Raw genomic sequence first — 25960 nt, 5'->3', positions numbered from 1 at the left:
GAAGAAAGCGGGGAGGGGCGCGGCCTCTACGTCGATCTCCCCGCCGGACGGCGAGGGAAAGAAATTAGATACGATGGGACGCAGAGTCATCTCGCCTGCAGCGATGACGATTAAGGTGGCCAACGCCTTGGCTATTGTAGCCCGCTACGACATGGAGTTGTGATACAAACTGGCCCCCCTGCTGGACTTCCTACCGGGCGGAAGCCCTAGAGATCTTGCAGGAAGGAGAGGTGGCGTCGGACCACGCCATTACGATTGCGACGGACATTGCTGACACTGGATTTCGCCAGTTGGGCAACGGCGTGTGCCTTAGGCGGCGTGGATGGCTCAAGGCTACTGACTTCCGTCAGGACGTGCAGACCAGAGTCTTGGACATGCCGTTCGACGGAAACAACCTGTTTGGGAAAACAGTGGACAATTCCCTTCAAGCCATCGAGGCAGACACGGAGACGGCCTGGGCTCTTGGGGTTCTCCAGCAACGGCGGCCGCCCTTTCGGAGCGGCGGAGGCAAACAGGGTGCCTCCAAAGGTTCCGGCGGCAGATTTTCCACCTACCGTCAAGCGGCCCGTTCGTCGTCGCAGGAAGCTTACAGGGGACGAGGCAAGTCAGGCGGACCCCGCTGTCGTCGCCAAGGAGGACAAGGCGGCAAAGCCTCGTCGAAGCAGGACTGAACCGGCCGTGGGGTCGGGCCCCCACCGAAGCACCCCGGTGGGAGGCCGGCTGGCGAGCTTTGTCAGCGTGTGGGAGTCCATCTCCACCGACTGTTGGGTGCTGGATGCCCTAGCTCAGGGTCACGCGCTCGAGTTTCTAAAGAGGTGCCCGCGCGTCCCCCCTGTGGCCAGGAAAGAACATCACGTCCCTCAACTTCTCTTGGAGGTAAAGGCGATGCTCAAGAAGGGCGCCATCGAGCTCGTCCCAAAGAGGCTTTGGGGCTCCGGAGTTTACTCAAGATACTTCCTCGTGAAGAAGAAGACTGGAGGATGGCGTCCCATCCTGGACCTACGACGACTGAACAAATTCATCAAGGCACAGAAGTTCCGGATGGTCACCCTCCAACACGTTCTGGGTCAGCTGGAGGAGGGCGATTTCCTGTCGTTGGATTTGGAGGATGCCTACTTCCATATTCCCATCCTAAAGGGACACCGAAAGTTTCTCAGGTTCGTGGTCCAAGGGCGTCACTACCAGTTCAGAGCCCTTCCCCTCGGACTGAGGTCGGCACCCAGGGTGTTCACCAAGTGCCTCGCACCGGTGGCGGCGCAGCTGTGCCGAGAGGGGATCCACGTCTAACCCTACCTGGACGACTGGCTCATCCGAGCGAAGACGAAGGAGCTCATCGTGGAGCACACGGCAAGGACCGTCCAACTTCTCACGGACCTGGGATTCTCCATAAACTACGCCAAGTCCCTCCTGGTGCCCGCGCAAGACGCACTGTTTCTGGGAGCGAAGCTCGACACAGTGTCGCTTCTGGCCTCTCCGTCGGATTAAAGGACGAGGGCCATCTTGGGCAAGGTGCAGCGGATGCTGGTTGCGGACACGGCCAGAGTGAGGTCCATCAAGTCCCTCCTCGGAATGATGTCTTCTTGCATTTACCTCATCCGCCTGTGCAGGCTCTGGATGCGCCCGTTGCAGGAGTTCCTGGACGCGCGCTGGATCCAGACGACGGGCAGCTTCGAGGAGAGGATCACACTCGACGAGAGTTTCCGACGAGCGATCCGGTGGTGGGGCACCCACGCGCATCTGACGGCGGGCATGGACTTCCAGACCCCCGGCCACCAGGAGACAGTGACCACGGATGCCTCCCTGGAAGGGTGGGGAGCGCACACCGAAAATCTGCACGCGAGAGGCCTTTGGCTCCCGACGGAGAAGTCCCTCCATATCAACGTCCTGGAGCTCCGTGCAGTGTTTTGGGCCCTCAGGTCCTTTCTTCCGTCCCTCAAGGGCAAGGTGGTGAGGATCTTCACCGACAACACCACCACCATGTTCTACATCAGGAAACAGGGCGGAACCAGGTCCCCAGCCCTGTCCATGGAGGCGCAGGATCTGTGGCATTGGGCCGTCGCCCAAGGGATGTTTCTGGTGCCGTTTCATCTGGCAGGGATGAAAAACACTATCGCCGACTCACTCAGCAGGGAGCTGCGCTCGTGCCACGAGTGGGAACTACGACAGGATCTAGTGGGCCGCCTCTTCCGACGGTGGGGCACACCCCAGATCGATCTGTTTGCGACGGCGGCGAACTCCAAGTGCCGGAGGTTTGCCAGCAGGTTTCCCCAGCCGAGGAGCATGGGCGATGCTTTCTCGTTCCCCTGGGAGGGCCTGTTTCTATACGCGTTCCCTCCATTGCCATTGCTGATCCGGCTCATCAACCAGCTCAAGAGGTCACGGTGCAGGATGATCCTCGTCGCACCTGCGTGGCCGAGGCAGATATGGTTCCCGGACCTTCTGGACTTGTCAGCGTCCCCGTCAATCAAGCTGCCAGTGGACGCGGATCTTCTCTCCAGGGAAGGAGGCGCCATCCTCCATCACGACCCGAAGTCGCTGAACTTGCAGGCCTGGCTCCTGCAGTGTTAGAGTTTGGAGGATACGACATACCGGCCGACTGCAGAGAGGTTCTTGCAAAGGCCAGGGCGTCCTCAACTCTTAAATGCTACGGACACAAATGGAAGAGGTTCTCTGTCTGGTGCCACGCACAGATGATTAACCCTCTACGGATTACGGCTCCCCAAGTACTGCCGTACCTACTGACACTGGCCAAAGCTGGACTGGCGCACGCGTCCAAGATTCATCTTGCTGCGATCTCCCGATACACCAGAACCACGGGCGGACGTCTTTGTGGTCTCATCGTCTGGTGAAAGAGTTCATGAAGGGACTGTTCAGATCGTTCCCGCCGGTGAAGGCTCCGGCCCCGGCGTGGGAGCTCAACGTGGTGCTGACCAAGCTCATGGGACCTCCGTTCGAGCCTCTGCACTCGGCTCCGTTGAAGTTCTTGTCGTGGAAAACAGCGTTTCTTGTGGCCATCACCTCCGCACGACGGGTGGGAGAGTTCCAGGCCCTTTCCTGCAAGGCCCCGTACTTGACTTTTCACGACACGAGGGTAGTGCTCAGGACGCACCCCTCCTTCATGCCCAAGGTGCCGTCGGACTTCCACCTCAACGAACCCTTGGTGTTGCCTGTTTTCTTCCCGTCGCCTTCGTCGCCGGCTGAAAGGACTTTGCACTCACTGGATGTGGCTAGAGCGCTGAAGTTCTACGTGGACCGTACGAAGTGTTTTCGGAAGACATCACAACTCTTTGTGAACTTTGGACCTGTCAATCAGGGGAAGGCTCTCTCGAAGGCTTCCATTTCCAGATGGCTCTCCGGCTGTATCATGTACTGTCATCGGTTGGCAAACAGACCGCTGCCTGGCCGTCCGAGAGCCCATTCCACCAGAGCGATCACAGCTACCAAGGCGTTCCTATCTGGTGTGCCCTTGCTGGACATCTGCAGGGCTGCTACGTGGAGGTCGACGCACACCTTCACGAAATTCTACTGCGTCGATCGGGATTCCAGGGAGGAGTCCAGGGTCGGCCAAGCAGTGCTGCGCAACCTGTTCGCCTAAGGTGAGCCTGGTGAGGAGGTAAGAATTGCTTAATGTTGAGTTTGATGTAATGCTTAATGTTGAGCCTTTGCCACCTCCCGTGGTTGTGCATGTGTGTACTGCTATGTATTCTTTATTCATGAGCATGTGAATCCATGCCAGACCCCATGCTGGAGAAGGAACAAGTTACTTACCTGTAACTGTTGTTCTCCAGCATGGGTCTGGCATGGATTCACATGCGAACCCTCCCGCCTACCCCTCTGCGGCTCTTCACTTGGTCATACTGCCACTTCACGTGCTACCAAATCTGAAGATGGCTGCCAGAGGCAGGGCTTAGGTAGAGGGCAGTCATTGGCTGTGGTCAGTATGACGCAGAGATCAGTGATTGGTTACTACTACGAAAGACAGATCAGAAACGAAACTGATACTGATTTTTTCTTTACCGAGGATTCCCAGCCTGACGGGGAATATTCATGAGCATGTGAATCCATGCCAGACCCATGCTGGAGAACAACAGTTTCAGGTAAGTAACTTGTTCCTTTCTGCACATCTGGCCCACTCTGGGGTCTGAGTGGATACTTGCTGCACATATTTGATGGCCATCAGGGCCTGCATAAATTCAGATGAGACTTTCTCAGCAGCTAACCTGGTGGTCAAAGCACACCTCAAAGGCTTAACACAAATGTTTCCGCCAGTGCACAGGCCCCATCCGGGACTTGAATGTTGTGTTAGCAGCCTTGGAGCTTAGGCCTTTTAAACCGATGGCGTCAGCCGATATCAAGTGGATAACTCTCAAGTCATTCTGCTGGTGGCGCTCACCTCGGCACATAGGATTAATGAGCTTCTGGCACTGTTGTTGTGCAAGCCGTTCTCGGTTTTACACACCGATAAAGTGATTCTGGCACTTATCCCAAATTCCTGACCAATGTGGTGTGAAAATCCTGTGGGTGTTTCACTACTCAAGCCCCAGGGATCCCTTATTTAGGTGGCCAGGGAAGGCTCATCGCTATTGGATCCCGACCCAGTGGGTGGACAAGCGAGGGAGGATCACCTGGTTGGGGGGAGGGGTGTTCTTGGGGAGTGGGGAAAAAACTCCTGAAGGTGAGCCATGGTGTTCCCCATTTCCTGACAATTGTTTAGCCCATAATCCCTCTACCTTTATGGGATACTACAACTCCCATAATTCCCTTCTTTTGGTGTCAGCCCAACTACTGAGACGAAGAAGAGGAAGACTAAGATTAGGAAGATTACTCCATGCAATGGTCCTGTCTGGGTAATGAGGCCAGGCACTCAGTTATAATCACATACACCTGAAACACATTGATGGCTACCGAGAGTATAAGAGGTGGATCATAGTCACACAGCGAGCGAGTTGGAGCCAGAGAAGGCAGACGAGTTGGAGGTCACGCAAGCAGGCGAACTGGGTCGCCTCGGTACCCTGAAATCTCTTAGCGGAGAACAAAGTGCTGAGAAGCTTAGGGCCAGAGAGGTGAAAAGTCTTCAGAAAGCATGGCGAGGGAGCCGTGTCTCCAAGGAGCCAAAAGGGGGTTGCTCAAGGAAACAAACTCCAAAGAGAGAGCCCGGTACAGGTGCTCATTCCCCCGGGTGTGCAAGAAGGCCCGGGAGTGTCGGAGGGGCAGCGGTGAAGACCTTGACCTCGACGCACATCAAGCGATAGAGAAACACAGCTGGTGAGTTCCAAGCAGAAGGGAGCCTGGTTTGTGAAAGGCGTGAGGCGCAAATGAAATACAAGGTGGCAAAGCGAAGACAAACGTATGGCGAGAGACGCAATGAAGATGAAAGCTTCCATTGTTGAGAGAGTGTGATGAGAAACAAAGTGACAGCGAGGCCGCGTGTACGTTTACACGAGTTAAGAAATACTTTTTGTGATTGTAAATTACAGAGGGCTCGATGCGCGAGCAAAAGTGAAATAAGAGCGGTTATATTTGTCGAATTGAGAAGAGGGTCTGGGACCCATAATGAGAATTAAGAGGGTCTGGGACCAACGATGAGAAGATTGTAAGAGACAGTGCCGGGGGCATGACCAAGTGAAACATAAGAGGAGCACAAACTGTAAAGGTGGCCTTAGTAACAGTTATCCCGCACAGGAATAGTGAATACTGTGCGTTTGCGAAAATCTGTCACTTAAACCATTGAAGGATTGTTGAACTGTTGGGGAAGGGAACTCCAATGAGGATCATTTTTCGTTGATGCCGAATCAGGCAAGGGAAGCCTGAGAAAACTGTGTTTTGAGAAATTGATACCCAAGCAGGCGAAGGAAGCCTGAGCAAACTGTATGCTGATGAACTGTGTGAATTCTGAGCCAGGCAAGGGAAGCTTGGAAGAACTGTGCCTCATTGAACTGTGTGAACTAGCCACCCAAGCTCCTAATTCACTTTTATTACAAAAGCTTGGGGAAGGGAGTGTTATTTAACTCCATTACCATCCTGATATTATTTGACTCACTTGTTTGTTTTGACCGAACCCCGTACACATTATCATTGTCGAATTAAGTGAGGGTAAGATTAGGTTTGACACGGACGCCTTTATTATTTTGACAACTCACTTTGACATCTTTTAGTTTAATTTGATGATCGAGGCTACTCCCATGATATGATAGGTTATTTATAACGCGCTAATACCCAGAGGTTTCTAAGCGCGGACCCGGGGATCGAACCTGTGGTGCTCTGTGTCGTCTTGCTTTCAAGGTGAGCACCTTGCCCCTGTGCTAGTGCCAGATAGGAAGTCTCCAACCCCTGTTAAAGTTAAATAAAGGTCTTCAAAAGTATTCATTTGTGTCTGGGACTGCGTTCTGAAACCATGTCTACCTCAGTGGTCTCCCCCTTTCACCTAAATCAGGAGATTTGGCTGCTGGTTTTCTTCCCCAATCCACAGTCTGACGTGGAAAGAGCGCTCCATTCCTTGGATGTTCGTAGGGTGCTCAAGTTTTATGCCTCCTGGTCAAAGCATTCAGGACGTCGGAGGCGCTGTTTGTCATATTTGGCGGATACGACCGGGTACCCAAGCATCCAAGGCATCCATCGCCCATTGGATGGTCCTAGTCATTTGAAGCCAATGCAGCCACAAGCAAAAAGGTGCCTCCAGCTATCCATGTGAATGCGCTAAGTGCCAAAGTGACTGAAGCAGCTTTTCAAAGGCAAGCCTCCTGGGAGGTAATCAGCAAGGCAGCAACTTGGGCCACGTCGTCGGCTTTCTGCAGACACTACTCTCTGGAATCAGTTCCAGGAGGGACGCAGAGTTTTGACAGGCGGCTCTCAGGAACCTCTTTGCATCCAGCTAAATTGTCAGCTCCACCCAGTTCTCTTGTTTCCGTGGAATCACCCACAAGTATGGAGGAAAGGGGATGGGACGTATGAGTGATAACTCACTGTAGTGACTAGAGTACTTCTAGTTCCAAGTCCCCTTCCTCCATACGTACCACCCTCCTTCCCTTGCTAGCATGCTAGGAGATAAAATATCAATATAGCAATTGTTCGCTGTTTCGAAAGGTGACTGAGATGAGGTTCTGGAGGGCCGAGGCTAGTGGGCGGTCCTACGCCGGGATGCACCCCTGCACGCTATGCTAAATTTAAAGGGGAATCTCACTTTTTATCTTTGCTAGAGGTCCTGGTACAGTCTCTATGCCTGGGGACGCCCACAAGAATGGAGGAAAGGTGACTTAGGACTACGAGTACTCTAGTCACTACGGTGATTAACTTTTAATGCTCATGAATTCAGGAGACCCCCAATGACCGATGAAGGCAGGCTGCAGCAAGGTCCACCATGCTCTGGCTACAGAGGGTGAGCCTCGTGGCAGAGACAAAGAAACTGTTACTACAAGGTCCCCCTTCGTTCTTGTGACCAGCAACTGCAGGAGGATTGTTCTTGGATCACAAAATTTAGGGTCTGCAGAATCTGACATCTGGGCTTGGGATGGCGGCTGGTGCAGCAAAAGGGCTCAGAAGAAAGCTGGTCCACCCACAGTGTGGTCCCGGGACACTTCTGAAGTCTTCCAAGGGCAGAGCATCTATCGGGGGTCCGGACTATATGTTACTAACAGTCCTGAGGTTGAAGCATCAATAAGGGCCTTTGGGAGATCAGTACAGACCACTGGGACTTTGCTGTAGTCAATGCTGGTTGGCTACAATGGATGTGGTCTGGTCTTCAGCAGCTGTACCTCTTCTTCTAAGGAATCTTTGCTCCGATGATGAACTGAAGAATGGCTGCAGGAGTCGTCCTTTCATCCTAAGTTTCAGCTGGGGTCTCCCCGACCCCTCAAATGGGAAGGATCTGCACTCTTTAAACTGGAAAGGGCTGCCTAATCATGGACAGCTTCTTGCCTTCACATCTTCCCTGCAACACACACACACACACTTTGACCAAGATGAAGACTGGGACCAAATGGTTGTGGCCCCCACATCCGGCCTGGTGCACACACTGCCGGTTGGCCTGGGAAAGCAAAGGCTTTGCCTGGGAAAGTACTTTCCTCATATGGTACTTACGGACCCGAGGGAGCAGCAAGAAGGTCAAAAGACTGGGCAAAAAAACATGTGGTACAGCTATTTTAAGTACATGGTACTCAAAATGGCATTCAGTGGTATAATTCAAAAGTGCACATTCGAAAAAAAAATTTATCGAATATACGCCACCACTAGCCCATCTTAGACACATTGTGAAAGTTCTGAGATTACTAAAACAAAAGGAAAAGGAATACAGCGTATCCCTGTTGCCCATCTCTGTAAGATGTGTGTGGAGCTTTGAAAATGACAAGAAATTTCATAGTGGTGGAAATGGTCCCTCCCCTTGCACTAATGGCCATAGGGATAGATTAGTGCACCGAAAATAGACGAGCCAAGCAAGGTAAGTCAAGCAATAAGGCTTTAGTTGCCTTAAAAGCCAGGTCGGTAATCAAACAGCAAAAAGTTAGGGAGTTCTATAGTGTTCTCTGGGGGGGGAAGCTGCAAAAAGAAAGTCTTTCCTAACAAGAGAGAAGATGCAGAGCTATGATATGCCATGTTATTAGTGTGCCAATATCGGTTCCACTTTCCATTTACATTGAATCCAGATTCACAGACTTCAACGTGTAGGAAGTTTGCTCTGAGGCAGCCAGTTTGGGGGGGGGTGGGGGGGTGCATTCTGATGCTAAGCTTAGTAAAGACTATGGTAAAGAGCGAATATTAATGACAGAAGGTTTAAGTTGTGGCTTGATTTATTCAATGCCCTGTTTAAAAAAAAAAAAAAGGAGTTCTGAGGTTACTTCTGTTAGTCCGTGTCCTTTTCATTTGCGTGCGCCCTCTAATCTTATGCGCACACAGCGGTGTGTCAGTTTTTGCAACATTGATATGCCTTGTGTATTATTTTCTTTCATGTGAAAAGACTTCAGCGGTTGACATCTCATATGATTAAGCATGTTGCCAAATTCAAGCACTTAGCATTGAGCGGTCTTCATTGCATTACTGGGAGCTTTCACATCTTGTGTAGGATATCTGTGACACTTAAATGCTTACTCTTTTTTTTTCTATTTGTTTCTCTGTGCTCTTGAAGACATGAACTATTGCTGAGACTAAATATTGTGTGGCTTTGGGTCGGAGCCTTTAGGAATTAGCATCTTAATCTGTCCCATGCTCGACTCATCATAGTTTGTGTTCACATGTGTATAGCTCTGGTCTCCCAACTTCTCTTCACTTAAACTGTAACTTGGGCCTTTTATATTTGAAAGATCATTTCTTTTTTCGTGCAGTGGTGTGCCTCTTGATGTAGTTGACAAAACTGCCTTAAGAAACAAGTGAAGCACTGTTAGCCATTTTGGCTCCTCTTGTCCTTAAATCATGTGGTTTTTGGTCCTTGTTGTTTATACCAAGAACAACGTTCAAATATTCTTGCATTGCGTAAGAGGACAATGATGGCTGCCTTCACTACAGTGATGCAGTATAGACTGATAGACAGACATCCAATTTACATTTGGTTTAAGGAGTGCTCAAGTACACAGTGTGGTTTCCCCTGGTTTCCAGAAGCAGTCAAGAAATGCATCTCTTTTTAAGAAAAGTCGACGACGGGCACACTGTTTAGGGGATGGCTTGCAAATATGTACAACATGGATCATACCCTTTCCAATCCTTGCGTCTCAAGATTGTTATATTCTGATTTCACTGTCAATTCTCTTGTCATGTGTTGTAAGAGTTTCTGGTGTTTGTATTGAGGTGCTATAGTATATGATGCTCCAAAAAAATATAATAATTATTTTCTTTTCCACAGCTTTCTGCTCATGATGCATTGATCATGTCACAACCGGTTTCTACACCTTTGCCACTTAGGTATGATATACCTATGTACTTAATGTTCTTCAAATGTCTGTAAAATGATAATGGATGTTCTGTGTATCTGCTTTTATAGCCCATACCCTTCAGTTGTACACACAGAACACCTAATCTCATAGGGTGGTAGTAAATCAGGTGCACAAACAGGTTAAGGAAAAAGAGGCCTGAACATGGCTATTGTCTTGATTGGCCACCTCGATTGCGCTTACTTTGGCTGTCTTATGCCGCAAAGAGTGACATTTTAGGGACAGAAGTATTTGAAGACTTATCTGAAACATGTAATTAATTGTTAGGAATCTTTTTTAGCGTGAGCAGCTGCCCATAATTGTTTTGCGGCTACCAAATCTTAGTAAACTGGTCTGGCTTGCAGGGCAATTTCGGGCCTCAAATAAGTCTTCCAATGTGACTGCTAAATCTACTCCGTAGTTGCTCAGTATGTTTCATTGAATGAATTCTTACTTTAGTTCAGCAAAAATGCCATGAAAAGCACACAAAACCATGCAATAAACTCTGAGTTAATCTTCAAACATGATAAAATAAATACACACACATTGCCATCAATTAAAACTTTGACCAAGGGAAGATTAACACACTTATTGGCCTGTTGTCTTTAGTCTAATTCATATGGTAGTCTTGATATAGCATTCAAGTACCCTTGCAACCGAAAGATCCTTTATTTGTTTGAGATATTGAAGCACCATAATACATGTATTTCTGCATGCTCCGAATAATGGCAAAAGAAACGCATCCCTAATTTGGGAGTACTTGGGCATATGAGGAAAAAGTGGATTTTCGTTTCTTTTAAGGTTTTGGTTGAGTGGGGTACGGGTTTACAGACAGATGGATATTGCATTCTTGTTTCTTCCACACAAAGCCAATGTTCTTCCTAAAGAGAGAATTACAAATCTGAATTTCTTTAGCTAGTTTCTGGCAGCAGACAACGTGACCCACACCAGGTGGCCTTGCATCGGACCAGAAGAAGTAATTGTGTAATACAACCTTCCCTAACGTCCTGAAGTAGGCATTATTCAATCCCTGAAGGCGTATAGAGGTTCTGGTGAATAGGACTGTATTGTCCACATAACATGCGCTATAAACTCCCTCCCTGGTAGACAACAAAGAACAGCACGCAGACTTGCCTGCTTCTTTCCTGTGGTATCCTTTGAATGTATGGTTTAGTGCCTTCCTCCAAAGGGCGTTTATGGAGTAGATCTGGGCTTCTCTTCTGGTCCAACAAAGCCTAATTTTGGGACGCGTACAGTGGTGCCTATTGGGCTTAAATGAAAGGCTTGTACTGTGTGCCTCTGTGTAATGTCACCCCTCCTCTGTCTCAAAGGAGTGCCCTTTGCACAAACATTCAATTCTGTGTCTTGGGCCCTGTGCGCATTGTTGGTGACCTTTTAACCAAAGTATCTTTTGAAATGTATAATGTGTATTGGACAGAAATGTAACCTTTGCCACTTAATGATGTCAAAGGCAAAGGGAACCCCCCCCCCCCCTTATTGCTGGTTCGTGGGCCCAGAAGATCCTGGCTGCACTATAGACCTGTAACTGGAACACACCTGCATTGATAATTTGGAACACCCACAGAGAAGGTGTCAATTTCTGTAACTGGAGGGCTTTCCTTCCATGGATATTTCTGGAAGGAAGTCTCACATGACCCTGGACTCTTTTACAGATTTTGAGGGAAAGTTGGATTCACCTCTCGCTGACACCTAGGTAGGGCTCTTGTGCCTCTTTGGGTACCTACTTTTTTCTTCTGTGTCAGTTTAGGAAGTTTGACCGCTTCTCTTCTTTGGACGGGTATGCCACGGATTCATAGCAGGCTCATTTCGATCAGACATTGACATGCAACCATTTTCAGGTTTTCGGCAGGCCGGGTTTTGGCTGTCTTCTTTAGAAGAGCCTGGAATATGGAACCTGCCGAAAGCTCCCTGATGTTGTTGGTGCTGCAGTTTTATGTCATAGGACAAGTTTTTAAGCACAGGATTGCCATGCCTTACGTTTTAGATGTTGGATCTAGACCCTGTATCATCCCTTATTTGGATAAGCCCCCGATCATCATCCCACTGCCCCGCCCTCCCCCCTGCTCCCTGTTCTTGCTGATGCCTGGTATGGTTAGAACATGCTATTTTTGTTGCCACCACCAGTACTGGAATATATATATTCAGTTAAGTGTTTCAAGTATGTGCTTCATCACACCCGCCTCACAAAGTATTAACCTTTTGTGTAGCTACACATTTTTGACACCTGTTTTAGAGCCGTCATTCTCCCTGCCTTCTCCCTCCAGCATAGCCCTGCAACATTTTAAAAAGAACGGTTGCATAGCTTCACAATAGTCGCCCCTTGTTTCCCTACCTCTATGCTTGTCTTCAGTAGCAGGGTCTCTCCCTTATATCTGAATCGAGCATGCTTGAGATACAGGTGCCCGGGCTGCTGCACCATTAAGGATTTCTCGAATTACTGCTGATGATCCTCTTTGACACCTTAAGTGGCATTGGTTAATGCAGACATGCAATTGGTTTGGATTTATGTAGTGCATCTGAGCCTGAGATATGCTTTGTGGTTACATGCCTTTCCATCAAAATGTTTCCATCGAAGCTATGATATGATAGGTTATTTATAACGGGCTCAATACCCAGAGGTTTCAAAGCGCGGACCCGGGGATCGAACCTGTGTTGCTCAGCGTCGACTTGCTTCCAAGGCAAGCACGTTGCCCCTGAGCTATCCTGTTCCATCAAATCTTTTTCATTGAACGATGTTTCATCGAATTGCCATACATAAAGTGCAAAGGGTTTATGCATCGAAACCCTTTGTTCAAATAGGATTTCGTTATATAAACACTTTACATTTTTTGCATGGAAAGTGGGTGAAACATGCATACCGTTATAACGTTACAGGGAGCTGTCCAGTGCTGAAATCTATTCAATGAAGTTGCAATGTATTTCAGCACTGGACAGCTCCCTCTAACTTGTGTAGTGTTTCTTTTTTATTGGAGGGGGATTCCCCACCCCAACGCCCCGAAATCTCCCATTATGAAAATGTAACCCTTTCCTCGACCCATTGACTTTCCAACCCAAACCTCCATACATCTATTTTATTAGTATGTTTGAGTTGGAAATGCAGTGAAAAAAAAATTCAATGAATATGCTTTTTGATGGAAAAGCATTTCAATGAATACATTTCGATGGATAATGATTTGATGGAAATTATTTTAATGGAAAAACTGAATACCTTGCTCTCTGTGGTGCTGAATTATTGTTGCTGAGTCTAAGGCATGCATGGAAAGCAGCAAAAGAAGTTAATTGACAGATGAGAGAAAGTAGAATATATCCTGCACAGCAGGGGCCAACCAGAAAATGTGCCGTAGGAAGTGTGTGGGAGTGATGCTCTATGTGCCAATAGAGCATGTCATGTGTGATGCCCTAGCATGCTGAGAGCATGGTGCTGCAAGAAAGTTGCTGCATGCTGTGTTTAAGTGGTAGAAGGACAGATGTGAACTTCAGACATGCAGATTTCGTTCGCTGAAATGTTTGAAGCACAGTAGATGTATAAGCACATGAATGCACAGTATACAATCATTCTAAACTAGCACATCAATTAACCATTGCTGTACCCTTCATATGATAAATATTGACAAAGAAAAAAAACAACCATGCAAGATGTTTACTCTGTTATAGTTGGTAGGTCAAAACAGGTCAACATTATTCAGAGATTGTCAGTGCATACCAGTTACTGAATAATTTCTTCTGCCTGATTTGGCTAATGGCTTCAGCAGATGGATAGATTAATTCATATAATCTTTGGGTGCTTGGGGAAATAGCCAGGTTTTGGGAGATTTCTGCAATATAAGATGGTCCTGGAAATGGAGCGCATCTGAGTAAAATTTCCACACTTTGCTTGTTGGCCAGAGCACATGAATACTGTGTTCCCAGTTTCATATTACTACTGCCCTCTGACTTTGCCGCAATCAATTTGTTTGCCCCTCTTTGAATGTTTGTCCTGAAGCTTGCATTACTGTCCTGTGTCTGGAGCCTCAGAAACCCATACACACATTTCATGTGATTACTTTTCAAAACAGAAATTTAAGAATCAGTTGTATATAGAAAGACACAGGTACTCCAGTTCTGAGCCTTTGCCAGTTGGAAGCAAAAGGAGGTAGACCTTTTCCCAGTGCAATTAATCCAGTCTATTTTAGATTGCTGTTTGCAAACCAGATGCAATACATTCCAACCCCCATGATTAAGGCAATCTCACGAGTGATCTTTCAAAAGAAGCTAGTTTCCACAGCTGACTGTTTTTCTAATGCGAGGCACTTCATTAACATGTCTATATCTTCAGTGTTTAATAAAGGTTCTTCAAAACAAGTATAATTTACCATCACCCACGTCAAAGGTGGCGATTTCAAAACTTCCTTAAAACTCTGCAGCATGTTTTGAAACCTTTGCAGCAATGTGTTAATGAGAGCAATGATTTACGATTCCCTGTTTTGCCCTACTCAAAACAGTTGTTCTGGTTGTTGCTCATGATGACTTATAACAGTGTATGGCTGAATTCTGGTGCTGTTAGAAATGTTAGCAATACAGTGAATTATCACATTGTCTTTTGATATTGGAAGACACCGGCATGGAGGCCTATGTTGGCCTGGATCAAGTCCTTTATGTTCAGGTTATACAACAGATCTTGCAAAATTGATCTTCTCTTATGATATTCAAATGTTACCGAAATCGTATGCTAGATCTCGGTCGTCACCTAAATCGCCAATTTTGACACCTCCATAAATCTAACTTGACCTTGATAAATGAGTTGGTAAGAAATTCATAAACTGGACCCACCTAAATTAGAGATCCTTCTAATCTGCCTCCTCACCTTGAACTTGCACTCTTCGGCCACCTCAAGTGTAGACCCCGGTGCCCCTTAACCTGGACCTTTGATTGGTTGCCCTGATCTCCCAAGTGGTAAACAGAAGATGCTACCATCTTCACCTGTTAAGGAAGCTTTTGCTCTCTCCTGTATTTTACTCTGGTTTGTACAATGTAAAGATCATGCCAGTGCTGTCTGTTTGGATGCCCCTACATTTCTTATTGCAAGCATCCATCAATTTCAGAATGCAGTGGTTCATCTTCCGACTCAGACTTTGAGGTGTGAAAATATGCCTGTTCTGCATGCACCTCTTTGGCTCCTTATAGAAAAGTATTTTGGTTCTAAAAAAACTACAAAGTATCCTGGTACCCTAATCTCAGATTTGTTTACTGGTGGCATGGGGCCTTACAGCGACACACGCTTTACAAATGACTGTTAAAATAACTTGTCCCTTCCTGTGATGCAAGGTCTTTTCCACTAACCGCATTGCTAGGACTGTTTCTCTCTTCCCTGTGTTCAGTTCCCTGTGTTCAGTTGATAGTCCAGCTGACCCACAACCAGGGTATAGGGGGGCCCTGCAAGCATTCACTGGGTTACCTTATGACAACATAGATCTTTGTGTGGACATTCTTATGTGAAGCCACGTATTCTTGGTGTACATGAGATAATTAAATTTTAATAGGAAGTGTGTCTTGAGGTCCCCACACAAAAGCCCCTCATGCACCGCCCCCCCCCCCCCGCCACTAGTAAGGGTCACTGGTAATATTCAGTGCCCTGCAGATTATCTGGGAACCAACTCAACTAGTCTCCCTGGTGCTGTGAAATACAATCAACCGGGGTGGTCCACCTACTGTAGGAATCAATTTGGGAGGCATGGGAGGCAGGACCAGCTTTGAAATGGCTGGGTGAGGGAAGGTCCTGTTGCAGCTCAGCTATACTCCCAATTTTACAGATCGAACCAATGTTTGGTAGAAGGCTCAATTGCACAGGCCTGTATTCAAGATGGGCAAATGCTAGCTGCCAAACTTTGCAAGCTTCAGATTTCAAAATTCACCAATTGCAGCGCTGGTCTCCAGTTCTTCCATGATGATTCTGGTGGTGGCCGAGGTGCTGCAGTAAAGCAGGACGGTGGGCCCACTGCAGAAGGTACAGTACCAGAGGAAGGACAACTGTTTGTAGCTGGGATACGGTGCAGTTGTACTGTTCACAGGTGTTGTTTCTTGTACTGGGCAGATGCAATAGTGTTGCAGTGGTCTGAGTTTAGGCAAGAAAATGTAACTCCAAACTAAACTGTCATGTTCTTGATAGTGCTTGTTTTTTTAATGATAGGCCTTTAGGTGCTCGCTATCTGCCACTGGCCCTCTGGGCTTTCTGGAACTTGCACCTCCTTGTGACTGTCACATGCAGGCCTGAACAACCAGGCTCTTGGGGAGGAGGGGTCTTTTGAGGCTTTCAGTCTAGCTCGTCTTGCTGGGCTAGAATGCACTGATCAGTTGGATTCCTCCCTCCTCCCCTCTTGAAGTCTGGTGCCCTGAGACACCTCCGAGCTTCACCATAAGGTCCCTTTTGGCAAGCTGCAGTAGCAGGGCTTCTTCTAATTAGCATGGTGGTCTCACGCTCTGTGTCCTGGCGCAGGGTTAGACAAAAGGTTTTGTTGTGAACTCCCAAGTTGTATAGAAATAGTGGGAGCGGAGTGTTAAATCAGTTAGAAATCAGAAGGCTGCATCCAATCAAACTTTGGCGGGACATAAAAAAATAAATGCCATGCACTCAGTGTGTATTCCTCTTCTAAATCCCAAACACCATACAAGCATTCAGCCATATCTGGTTATGGATTCTCCAGTCATTTCCCTGCTGAAGCAATTATTATAATATTTTTTTTAAATTGAAATGCGCTTTCATTCAAATATCTTTTCACATAGCAAGATATACAAATACATCAATACAAAATAAGCAGCATAACACTAAAATGAACAATAAATATTACATCAATAAAATTGACAATCATATCACAAAATCCACATTCATTTTTGCATGTGCCAAAGAAGTTGAAGAACCAGACTAGCTTATTTTAAGAAAGCAGTATCGCCATGTTAAATGCATCAGTGAGATTACCATACACCCTCCTATTCCATGAACAGATCATGTCACAAAAGCCCCCATCATATCCGGGGAATCTACTGTTTTATATTGATTTCAATCAGAAACGCCAACCATACCTTAGCAAAAGCAGTTAACATGACGGACTTCGTCCTGAGATTTAATTCAACCAAAATAAATTGTATTGAATTTCATCTAGCCCTTCAGCAAATGTTATGTACTGTATAACATAGTGCTTGTGTATGTGTTCGTAAGCACATGTCTTATCATCTTCAATGCTTTAGGGTCGCAGCACGACCTACAACTCCTATTTTCCTTTGAAATACCCAACCATGCCCCTTTGATAGCAAGGGAAGGAAGCTTATTGAAGCGCATTAGCATAAAAATCCTTCTTAAAACCGCACAAGGAAATTGTACAATGTACTTCTGAGGTTTACCGATAGTGAAATGCATTTTTGAGAAAGTATTAAGGGATACAAGCTTAATTACGTGGTAGTGATTAAACACCCAATCCCATGCAACTGCCTTTCTTTTGAGTGTCTGACTGAGCATCCCCAGTCCCTCGCACCAGTCGATCACTTAAAATGGGGGGAGCCGGTGGCCATTGTGGACACGGACACAGCCTCCGAGGAGGAACTGGTTGAAGTCTTGGAGGGCCTCGACGAGGGCATCGAAGATGCCCGGTCCCACGGGAGGGATCCCGACGACGAGAGTGCCGGCGGCGCCGGCGAGGTTCCTAGTCAACCGTCACGCCCGTCTCTTCCGGAGCCGCAGGACAACTCGGCGGCCATTTTGTTGGCAATACAATCCTTATGTTCGGAGATAAGGACGAGATTGCCCCTACCACTGACGGAGGAGCCGGACCCAGGCCCATCGGGAAGTCCCCCAAACAAGAGAAGACGGACCCATCCAGCCCCACCTTTTCAGTCCTCGCGGCCTGCTCAGCCTTTGCCCACGTCCCCCGCACCTAGGGATGACACAGGAATGGACATGGCCACGACGGGTATGGATGACGACGGCGGCAATGACAGGATGGAGCTCCCATTGCCTCCAGTCCGGGCCTCCCCGCCCGATGAGATTGGGTCTTTCCACGCTATGATCGCCAGGGCATCTGAGCTTTTTCAGCTCTGTACCAAAGAGAAGAAGGAAGGTTTCCTTTACCAACGGCGCGAGGCCAAGAGGAAGACAGTCCTCGCCGTGCCTCTGCTGGATGACATCTGGGACGAGGGTCTCACCCATCTCAAGAACCAGTCTACGCCTGCCAAGAGGGATCGGTATGAGAAGAAGTACCGGATCCCCGACGCGGCACCTTTGTGCCTTAGGGCGCAACCGACCCCTGACTCAGTCGTCTCAGCGGCAGCCAAGAAGAAAGCGGGGGGGGCATCGGCCTCAACGTCAACTTCCCTGCCGGACGGCGAAGGAAAGAAGCTGGATGCAATGGGACGACGAGTTATCTCGTCGGCGGCAACAACGATTAAGGCGGCCAACGCCCTCGCGATCGTGGCCTGCTACGACAGGGAGTTATGGTACAAGATTGCCCCCCTGTTGGACTTCCTACCAGACAAGAGGGCTGAGGCCCTGGAGATCTTGCAGGAAGGTAAGGTGGTGTCGGACCACGCCATAACGGTGGCAACGGACATTGCCGGCACCGGTTTACGTCAGCTAGGCAACGGCGTTTGCCTCAGACGACGAGGGTGGCTCAAGGCGACGGATTTCCGCCAGGACGTACAGGCCAAGGTTTTGGACATGCCATTCGACGGGAACAACCTGTTTGGGAAAACAGTGGATGAGTCCCTCCAAGCCATCAAGGCGGACACGGAGACAGCTAAGGCCCTAGGAGTTCTCCAGCAACGAAGGCCGTCCTTTCGGAGCTCCGGAGGCAAGCAGGGTGCCTCCAAGGGATTTGGCGGTGACTCCTCTACGTACCGCCAAGCGGCCTGCTTCTCATCGCAGGAGGCCTATAGAGGACGAGGCAAGTCAGGTGGATCCCGCCATCGTCGCCAGGGAGGCCAAGACGGCAAGGCGTCCTCCAAGCAGGATTGAACCAACCGTGGCATTGGGCCCTCACCGAAGCACCCCGGTGGGAGGCCGGCTGGCGAAGTTGGTCAGCGTGTGGGAGTCCATCTCCACCGACCGTTGGGTGCTGGACGCCCTGGCCCAGGGGCACGCCCTCGAATTTATAAAAAAGTGCCCCCGCATTCCTCCCGTGGCCAGGAAAGAAAACCACGTCCCTCCACTACTGTTGGAGGTAAGGGCGATGCTCAAGAAAGGTGCCATCAATCTCGTCCCGAAGAGGCTCCGGGGCTCCGGAGTATACTCAAGGTACTTCCTTATGAAAAAGAAGACAGGAGGGTGGCGACCCATCCTAGACCTGCGACGACTGAACAAGTACATCAAGGCACAGAAGTTCTGGATGGTCACCCTCCAGCATGTGCTGGGACAGCTGGAGGAGGGCGATTTCCTGTCGTCGTTGGATTTGGAGGATGCATACTTTCACATTCCCATTCTACAAGGACACCGGAAGTTCCTAAGGTTCGTGGTCCAAGGGCGGCACTACCAGTTCAAGGCCCTCCCGTTCGGATTGAAATCGGCACCCAGGGTTTTCACCAAGTGCCTCGCTCCAGTGGCGGCGCGGCTGCGCCTGCAGGGGATCCACGTCTATCCCTACCTGGACGATTGGCTCATTCGCGCAAGGACAAGGGAGCTCGCCGTAGAACACACAGCAAAGACCGTCCAGCTGCTCACGGACCTGGGGTTCTCCAACTTCCCCAAGTCCCACCAGGTCCCCTCAAGTCACACTGTTTCTGGGAGCCAAGCTCGACATAGTGGCGCGTCTGACCTCGCCGTCGGAGGAAAGGACAAAGGCCATCTGGGCAAGGTGCAGCGTCTGCTGGCCACAGACGTGGCCAGGGTGAGGTCCATGAAGTCCCTCCTCGGGATGATGTCCTCTTGCATTTATCTCGTGCGCCTGTGCAGGCTTCGGATGCGCCCTCTACAGGAGTTCCTCGACGCCCGCTGGATTCAAGCGACTGGCAGCTTCGAGGACAGGGTCCCTCTCAACGACACCTTCCGACGAGCGATCCGGTGGTGGGGCACCCACACATCTAGCGGTGGGGACAGACTTTCAGACTCCGGGCCACCAGGCGACGATGACGACAGATGCCTCCCTGGAGAGGTGGGGAGCGCACACCGTAGATCTTCACGCGAGAGGCCTTTGGCTCCCGAAGGAGAAGCCGCTCCACATCAACATCCTGGAGGTCCGGGCAGTGTTCTGGGCCCTCGGGTCCTTTCTCCCGTCCCTCAAGGGCAAGGTGGTGAGGATCTTCACCGACAACACCACCACAATGTTCTACATCCGGAAGCAGGGCGGAACCAGATCCCCGGCCCTATCCAAGGAAGCCCAGGATCTGTGGCATTGGGCCGTTGCTCAAGGGATGTTTCTGGTGCCGTTCCATCTGGCAGGGATAAAAAACACCATCGCCGACTCACTCAGCAGAGAGCTGCGCTCGTGCCACGAGTGGGAACTACGCCAGGATCAAGTGGACCGACTCTTTCAGCGATGGGGCAAACCCCAGATCGACCTGTTCGCGACGGCGGCGAACTCCAAGTGCCAGAGGTTTCCCCAACTGAGGAGCATGGGCGATGCTTTCTCGTTCCCCTCGGAAGGCCTGTTCCTATATGTATTCCCTCCGTTGCTGCTGCTGCTGCTCCGACTCATCAACCAGCTCAAGAGGTCCCGGTGCAGGATGATCCTCGTCGCACCGGCATGGCCGAGGCAAATCTGGTTCCCGGACCTTCTGGACTTGTCAGCGTCCCTACCGGTTAAGCTGCCGACGGACGCAGATCTTCTTTCCAGAGAAGGAGGCGCCATCCTTCATCACGACCCGGAGTCGCTGAACTTGCAGGCCTGGCTCCTGCAGCACTAGAGTTTTGAGGGTACGATATCCCGGCTGACTGCAGAGAGGTTCTTGCAAAGGCCAGGGCATCCTCAACTCTCAAGTACTACGGATGTAAGTGGAAGAGGTTCTATGTCTGGTGCCGAGCACAGAAGATTAACCCTCTGCGGATTACGGCCCCTCAACTACTACCGTACCTACTGTCGCTGGCCAAGGCTGGACTAGCTCACGCTTCCATCAAGATACATCTGGCTGCGATCTCCCAATACACCAGAACTACGGGACGGGCGTCCTTGTGGTCTCATCGCCTGGTGAAGGAATTTATGAAGGGACTGTTCCGATCGTTCCCGCCGGCGAAGGCTCCTGCCCCGGCGTGGGAACTCAACGTGGTGCTGTCCAGGCTCATGGGGGCCTCATTCAAGCCTCTGCATTCGGCGCCGTTGAAGTTCCTGTCATGGAAGCAAGCATTTCCTGTGGCCATCACCTCCGCACGACGAGTGGGAGAGATCCAGGCCCTATCCTGCAAGCCTCCATACTTGACTTTTCACGACACGAGGGTGGTGCTGAGGACGCGCCCCTCCTTTATGCCCAAGGTGCCGTCGGACTTCCACCTTAACAAGCCCTTGGTGTTACCAGTTTTCTTCCTGCGCCTCGTCGCCGGCCGAGAAGACTTTGCACTCGCTGGATCTGGCTAGAGCGCTGAAGTTCTACGTGGACCGCATGAAGAGTTTTCGGAAGACGTCACAGCTATTTGTGAATTTGGACCTGTGAACCAAGGGAAGGCTCTCTCGAAGGCTTCTATTTCCAGATGGCTCTCCGGCTGCATCATGTACTGTCAGCGGTTGGCAAACCGACCGTTGCCCGGCCGCCCGAGAGCCCACTCGACCAGAGCGATCGCTGCTACCACAGCGTTCTCGTCTGGTGTGCCCCTGCTGGACATCTGCAGGGCTGCCACGTGGAGGTCGACGCACACCTTCACGAGATTCTACTACGTCGACCGGGATTCCAGGGAGGAGTCCAGAGTCGGCCAAGTAGTGCTGCGCAACCTGTTCGCCTGAAGGTGGGCCTGGTGAGGAGATAAGAGTGCTTAATGTTGAGTTTATGTAATGCTTAATGTTGAGCCTTTGCCACCTCCCGTGGTTGTGCATGTGTGTACTGCTATGTAATCTTATATTCATGAGCATGTGAATCCATGCCAGACCCCATGCTGGAAATGTAACAAGTTACTTACCTGTAACTGTTGTTCTCCAGCATGGGTCTGGCATGGATTCACATGCGAACCCTCCCTCCTACCCCTCTGCGGCTCTGAACTTGGTCATACTGCCACTTTACGTGCTACCAAATCTGAAGATGGCTGCCAGGGGAGGGGCTTAGGGAGAGGGCAGTCATTGGCTGGGGGCAGTATCACCCAGAGACCAGTGATTGGTTACTACTGAGAAAGACAGATCAGAAACGAAACTGATACTGATTTTTTTCTTTACCGAGGATTCCCGGCCTGACGACGGGGAATATTCATGAGCATGCGAGTCCATGCCAGACCTATGCTGGAGAACAGCAGTTACAGGGAAGTAACTTGTTCCTTTTCCAACTTGACTAAGTGGGAGTTTCTAATGATTATGAAAGACGTTGTTGTGCTACACCAATCCACTATCATCGGGATGTTTTAGATATTAAAAACCTCTATCGATGTTATTCATATAATTGGTAATGGCCCTTAAATTTATGTCTGTCCAGCCTGTTCGGTTTAACCCATTGTTTACTCAGACTGCACCTACTTTATCCATCTCTCTAACTTTCAAATTCTTAGCCTTAAAGGGGAAGTTCACTCAAAAATGCTGTGCTCAAAAGATGGGTCATAATAACAAATATTTTGAAAGAAAGTTCCTATATAAAATTTCAAGCAAATGAGGTTCAAAGTTTTGACATGGGAGCATCCATTTTGTGAAATTAAGCTGCATCCTCTGTTCATGATAAACTCTGCTCGGACGGCAATAATCAAGCAAACGCCTCCTACTGGGAGCTTTTGCTTACTGCTGCCAGAGAGCAGGGCTTAACATGGAAAGGAGGGCCTCAGTGTTTACAATTGCCTTGACTTTCATTTTACGTTTTCCGTGCTCCCCAACCTAGGGAAGCACAGAAAACGTAAAATGAAAGGCACAATACTACAGTGTTTTCATAATTGCTGCGACTTTCCTTTCTAGTTTCCTGAGCACGGGAGACTAAAAACTAAAGTCGCAGCACTTATGAATACTCTGCCGGTGGCCGGCGAAGTATTCATAATTGCCTGGACTTTCACCCGGGAGACTTAAAGCGAAAGAACCGGCAATTATAAATACAACTTTGTTGCATTTATAATTGCCGGCACTTTTTTTCAAGTCTCCTGGACCACCGGGAGACTTAAAATGAAAACCACAGCTATCATAAATGCAAAATTTTTCATAGGAACTTTCTTTACAAATATTTTTTATATATATTTTTATTATGGCTCATCTTTTGAAACGTTAACATTTTTGAGTGAACTTCCCTTTAACCATTAGGGTGAGAATAGCGTGGTCACTAAAACAGTTGAAAGCAGACATTGATAAATCAGCGACAGCACATACGGGTTCATTCCCCAAAAATAATCAATAGTTGTTGACCTGACACCATTGACCCATCTATTAGAAGGAATCGAAACATAACTTTTGATCGCTTTTGTCATGCATAAACCCATACCTTGAAAGAATTCCATCCAGCGGCAAGCTGACCATATGGTTTTGGCCCATCTATTTACACCGCTATTGGCAACAAATGTTACCCCCCTTTGGACAAACTACAGTCAATGCAACTTGCATTTGTCACCACCAATAAGAATATCAACCCCAGACTTCGTTTTCGGCAAGTTGTGTATCATCATTTGAGAGGAGTCGGTAGAAACACCTCCTGCCTGATCGTTAACGTTTACTATTACCATTTCATGGCTACAGGGGCTTTCAATCCCAATGTTCAGAACGCTGGGATTGTTCACTCCAGTAGGGATTTCACGGTGGTGGCACGTGTTATGGTTGCTTAGCTTACCATAACTGTCGAATTTCTGGGGGTTTTCGATTTTACTTATAACGTCCTTTTAACAACCTTTTTTTACTGAATTTCATAGGTTTTTATTAGTGCAACTTAACCATAACGTCCCTTTAAAAACATTTTTTCATTGAATTTCATGGGCTTTTTCCAGTGAGTGCTATTTTCCTACAACTTACCAATATCATACTTACCAAATATAACAATATTTGTGTCCAATTTACAAAGTGTCACCTTAAAACTTTGCCATTTCCCACCTTCTAGAATCATTTTTAACACTTATATACACTTTTTGCAACTATTTCAACTAGTTTTGCATCCGTAATGTCTAAGAACATCTGACTTCATTGCGGACCTTCCGGACTGTGCCACATGACCATACGCTGGCGTGCGGCATGATGACGTGTAAGAAAACCCGTCTGCATTTCATGATAAGATCCTTCCTTCGTGGACAGTTCGGAACTGCATTTTCTACTGGTCTAGGAACTTTCAACTTCAAAATTTCCCTTCCACACTACCTTTTCGTACTCATTATCCATTACCAATCTAGTACACAGTACATACTTGGAAGAATGTTATGAAAACTGCAATTTATCTTCAAAATGGCATCAGTTATTGCCATCCCTCCTCCCCAAGAGCCGCCACCACCACCACCAGCTGGAGGACCTTCACAACAAAAAAAGCGCAGCACTTTCAAAGACAATGAAGAGGACCTAGAAGATGAGGTAGAGGAAGTGCCTACTTCTAGCACCAAGATAGAATCATGGGTGTGCCAGTTCTTTGCCACTGTTGGGAGTGTACCAAAGGCTAAAGCTACCAAAGTGAAATGCACAGAGTGCAATTTTGTACTCAGTCGCAGACTTCCTGGACAGTACTCCTACGAGACCACCTCCATGCACCGGCACACCAAAACCAATGACCGCAATGCTCTCAGAAAGGTTGTTCCTTTCTCCGCAAGTAGTAAGCCATCTTCCTCCACATCATCTTCCTCAACAAATACTGTGACCACACAGCCTAGTGTCTGCGGGCATTGGAGCGTTATAAATAAATAAGATGGGCTACGGACCATTATCGTCCATTGTAGCTCCTGAAATGGGGGCTAAAGGCCATTAGCATCCCTGGTTCCCAAAGCGTGAACCCAGGGTGCTAAAACATAGATTTTTCTTCCTATAGTGGGACGCCTGCGGCATCCCGCTGTAAGAAGGAAGGAAAATTCTTTTCCAAGACAGCCTACATGGAAAGAGACGACGGGTCTCTGTACACAGCCCCTCTTCCCTTGCCATGGCAGCCTGCAAAATCCTATGAACATATTACCACAAGCACTTTTTTTCCCTTTCAAACCTATCCTACCTTCGAATAACTTTTCCACATAGCCGGTCCCAGGTAGACATAGCCACTTTAACACAATTTTTCGTCCCCATCGGTCATGGCCAGTAGCCAGATGGTCTGTCATGACCTTATGCCATGACCCAGACTATCTGGCTACCTCCCACGGCCACAGGCTATACCTCGGTCACCAAAGGTATATGACTATTTTTTGTACCTACATTATTACATTTGTCAAAAAAATAAAACACGGGCACATTTGCAAAACCATGCTTTTATGTCCTTGCCAATGCTCCTCGGGAGTTTCCGCGAAATCCGCCCATGTTTTATTTTTTAAAAAGTGTCAAAATGTGCATACATACAATAGTCATATAACTTAGCCCCAACTTGACAAAATCCATTCAGTCTTTACACAAACCTTGACGGTTGGGTCTATAATCTTTCTCAAAACTTTTGTCCACATTCGTCAAATAGCAACCAAGTTATAAGCCATCTAAAAATGTTGAGACCCCCCTCTAATTTCGCCCCCTCTTGAGAAAATCCCACAAAACTTTAGAAAACCATTTATATCCAGATCCAAAATCATTTTGCCAAATGTTGTGCAGATTCGTTAAATGACACCGCGTTTATATGCCTTTACAATATTTTGAGACCTCCCACCAAACCCCCTCTAATTTTGCCCCCTCTTGACAGAATCCCACAAAACTTTGTAAAACTATTCCAGATTAGTTCTATAAGATCATTGCAAAATTACATGCAGTTTCATTGAGTGGTGCAAAAGTTATAAGCCATCCAAAAACTGCTTTTCCCCAACTGTGTAATGCAGA

General features: G+C 48.4%; 1 protein-coding gene across 4 annotated transcripts in view; it reads left to right on the top strand.

Moving 5' to 3' along the window:
• DENND4C (DENN domain containing 4C) overlaps positions 1 to 25960 on the top strand; it is a 2555958-nt gene that overhangs the window by 757054 nt on the left and 1772944 nt on the right. For all 4 annotated transcript variants that reach the window (XM_069625964.1, XM_069625963.1, XM_069625962.1 and 1 more), the window contains exon 8: positions 9830 to 9888. In XM_069625964.1, the coding sequence (XP_069482065.1) occupies positions 9830 to 9888 (59 nt within the window). The remainder of the gene's footprint in view (positions 1 to 9829; positions 9889 to 25960) is intronic.

Source organism: Ambystoma mexicanum, chromosome 6p (assembly GCF_040938575.1).
Source record: "Ambystoma mexicanum isolate Mex_15411 chromosome 6p, UKY_AmexF1_1, whole genome shotgun sequence".
NCBI classification, from domain to species: Eukaryota; Metazoa; Chordata; class Amphibia; order Caudata; family Ambystomatidae; genus Ambystoma; species Ambystoma mexicanum.
This window is presented reverse-complemented; position numbering and strand designations above follow the sequence as displayed.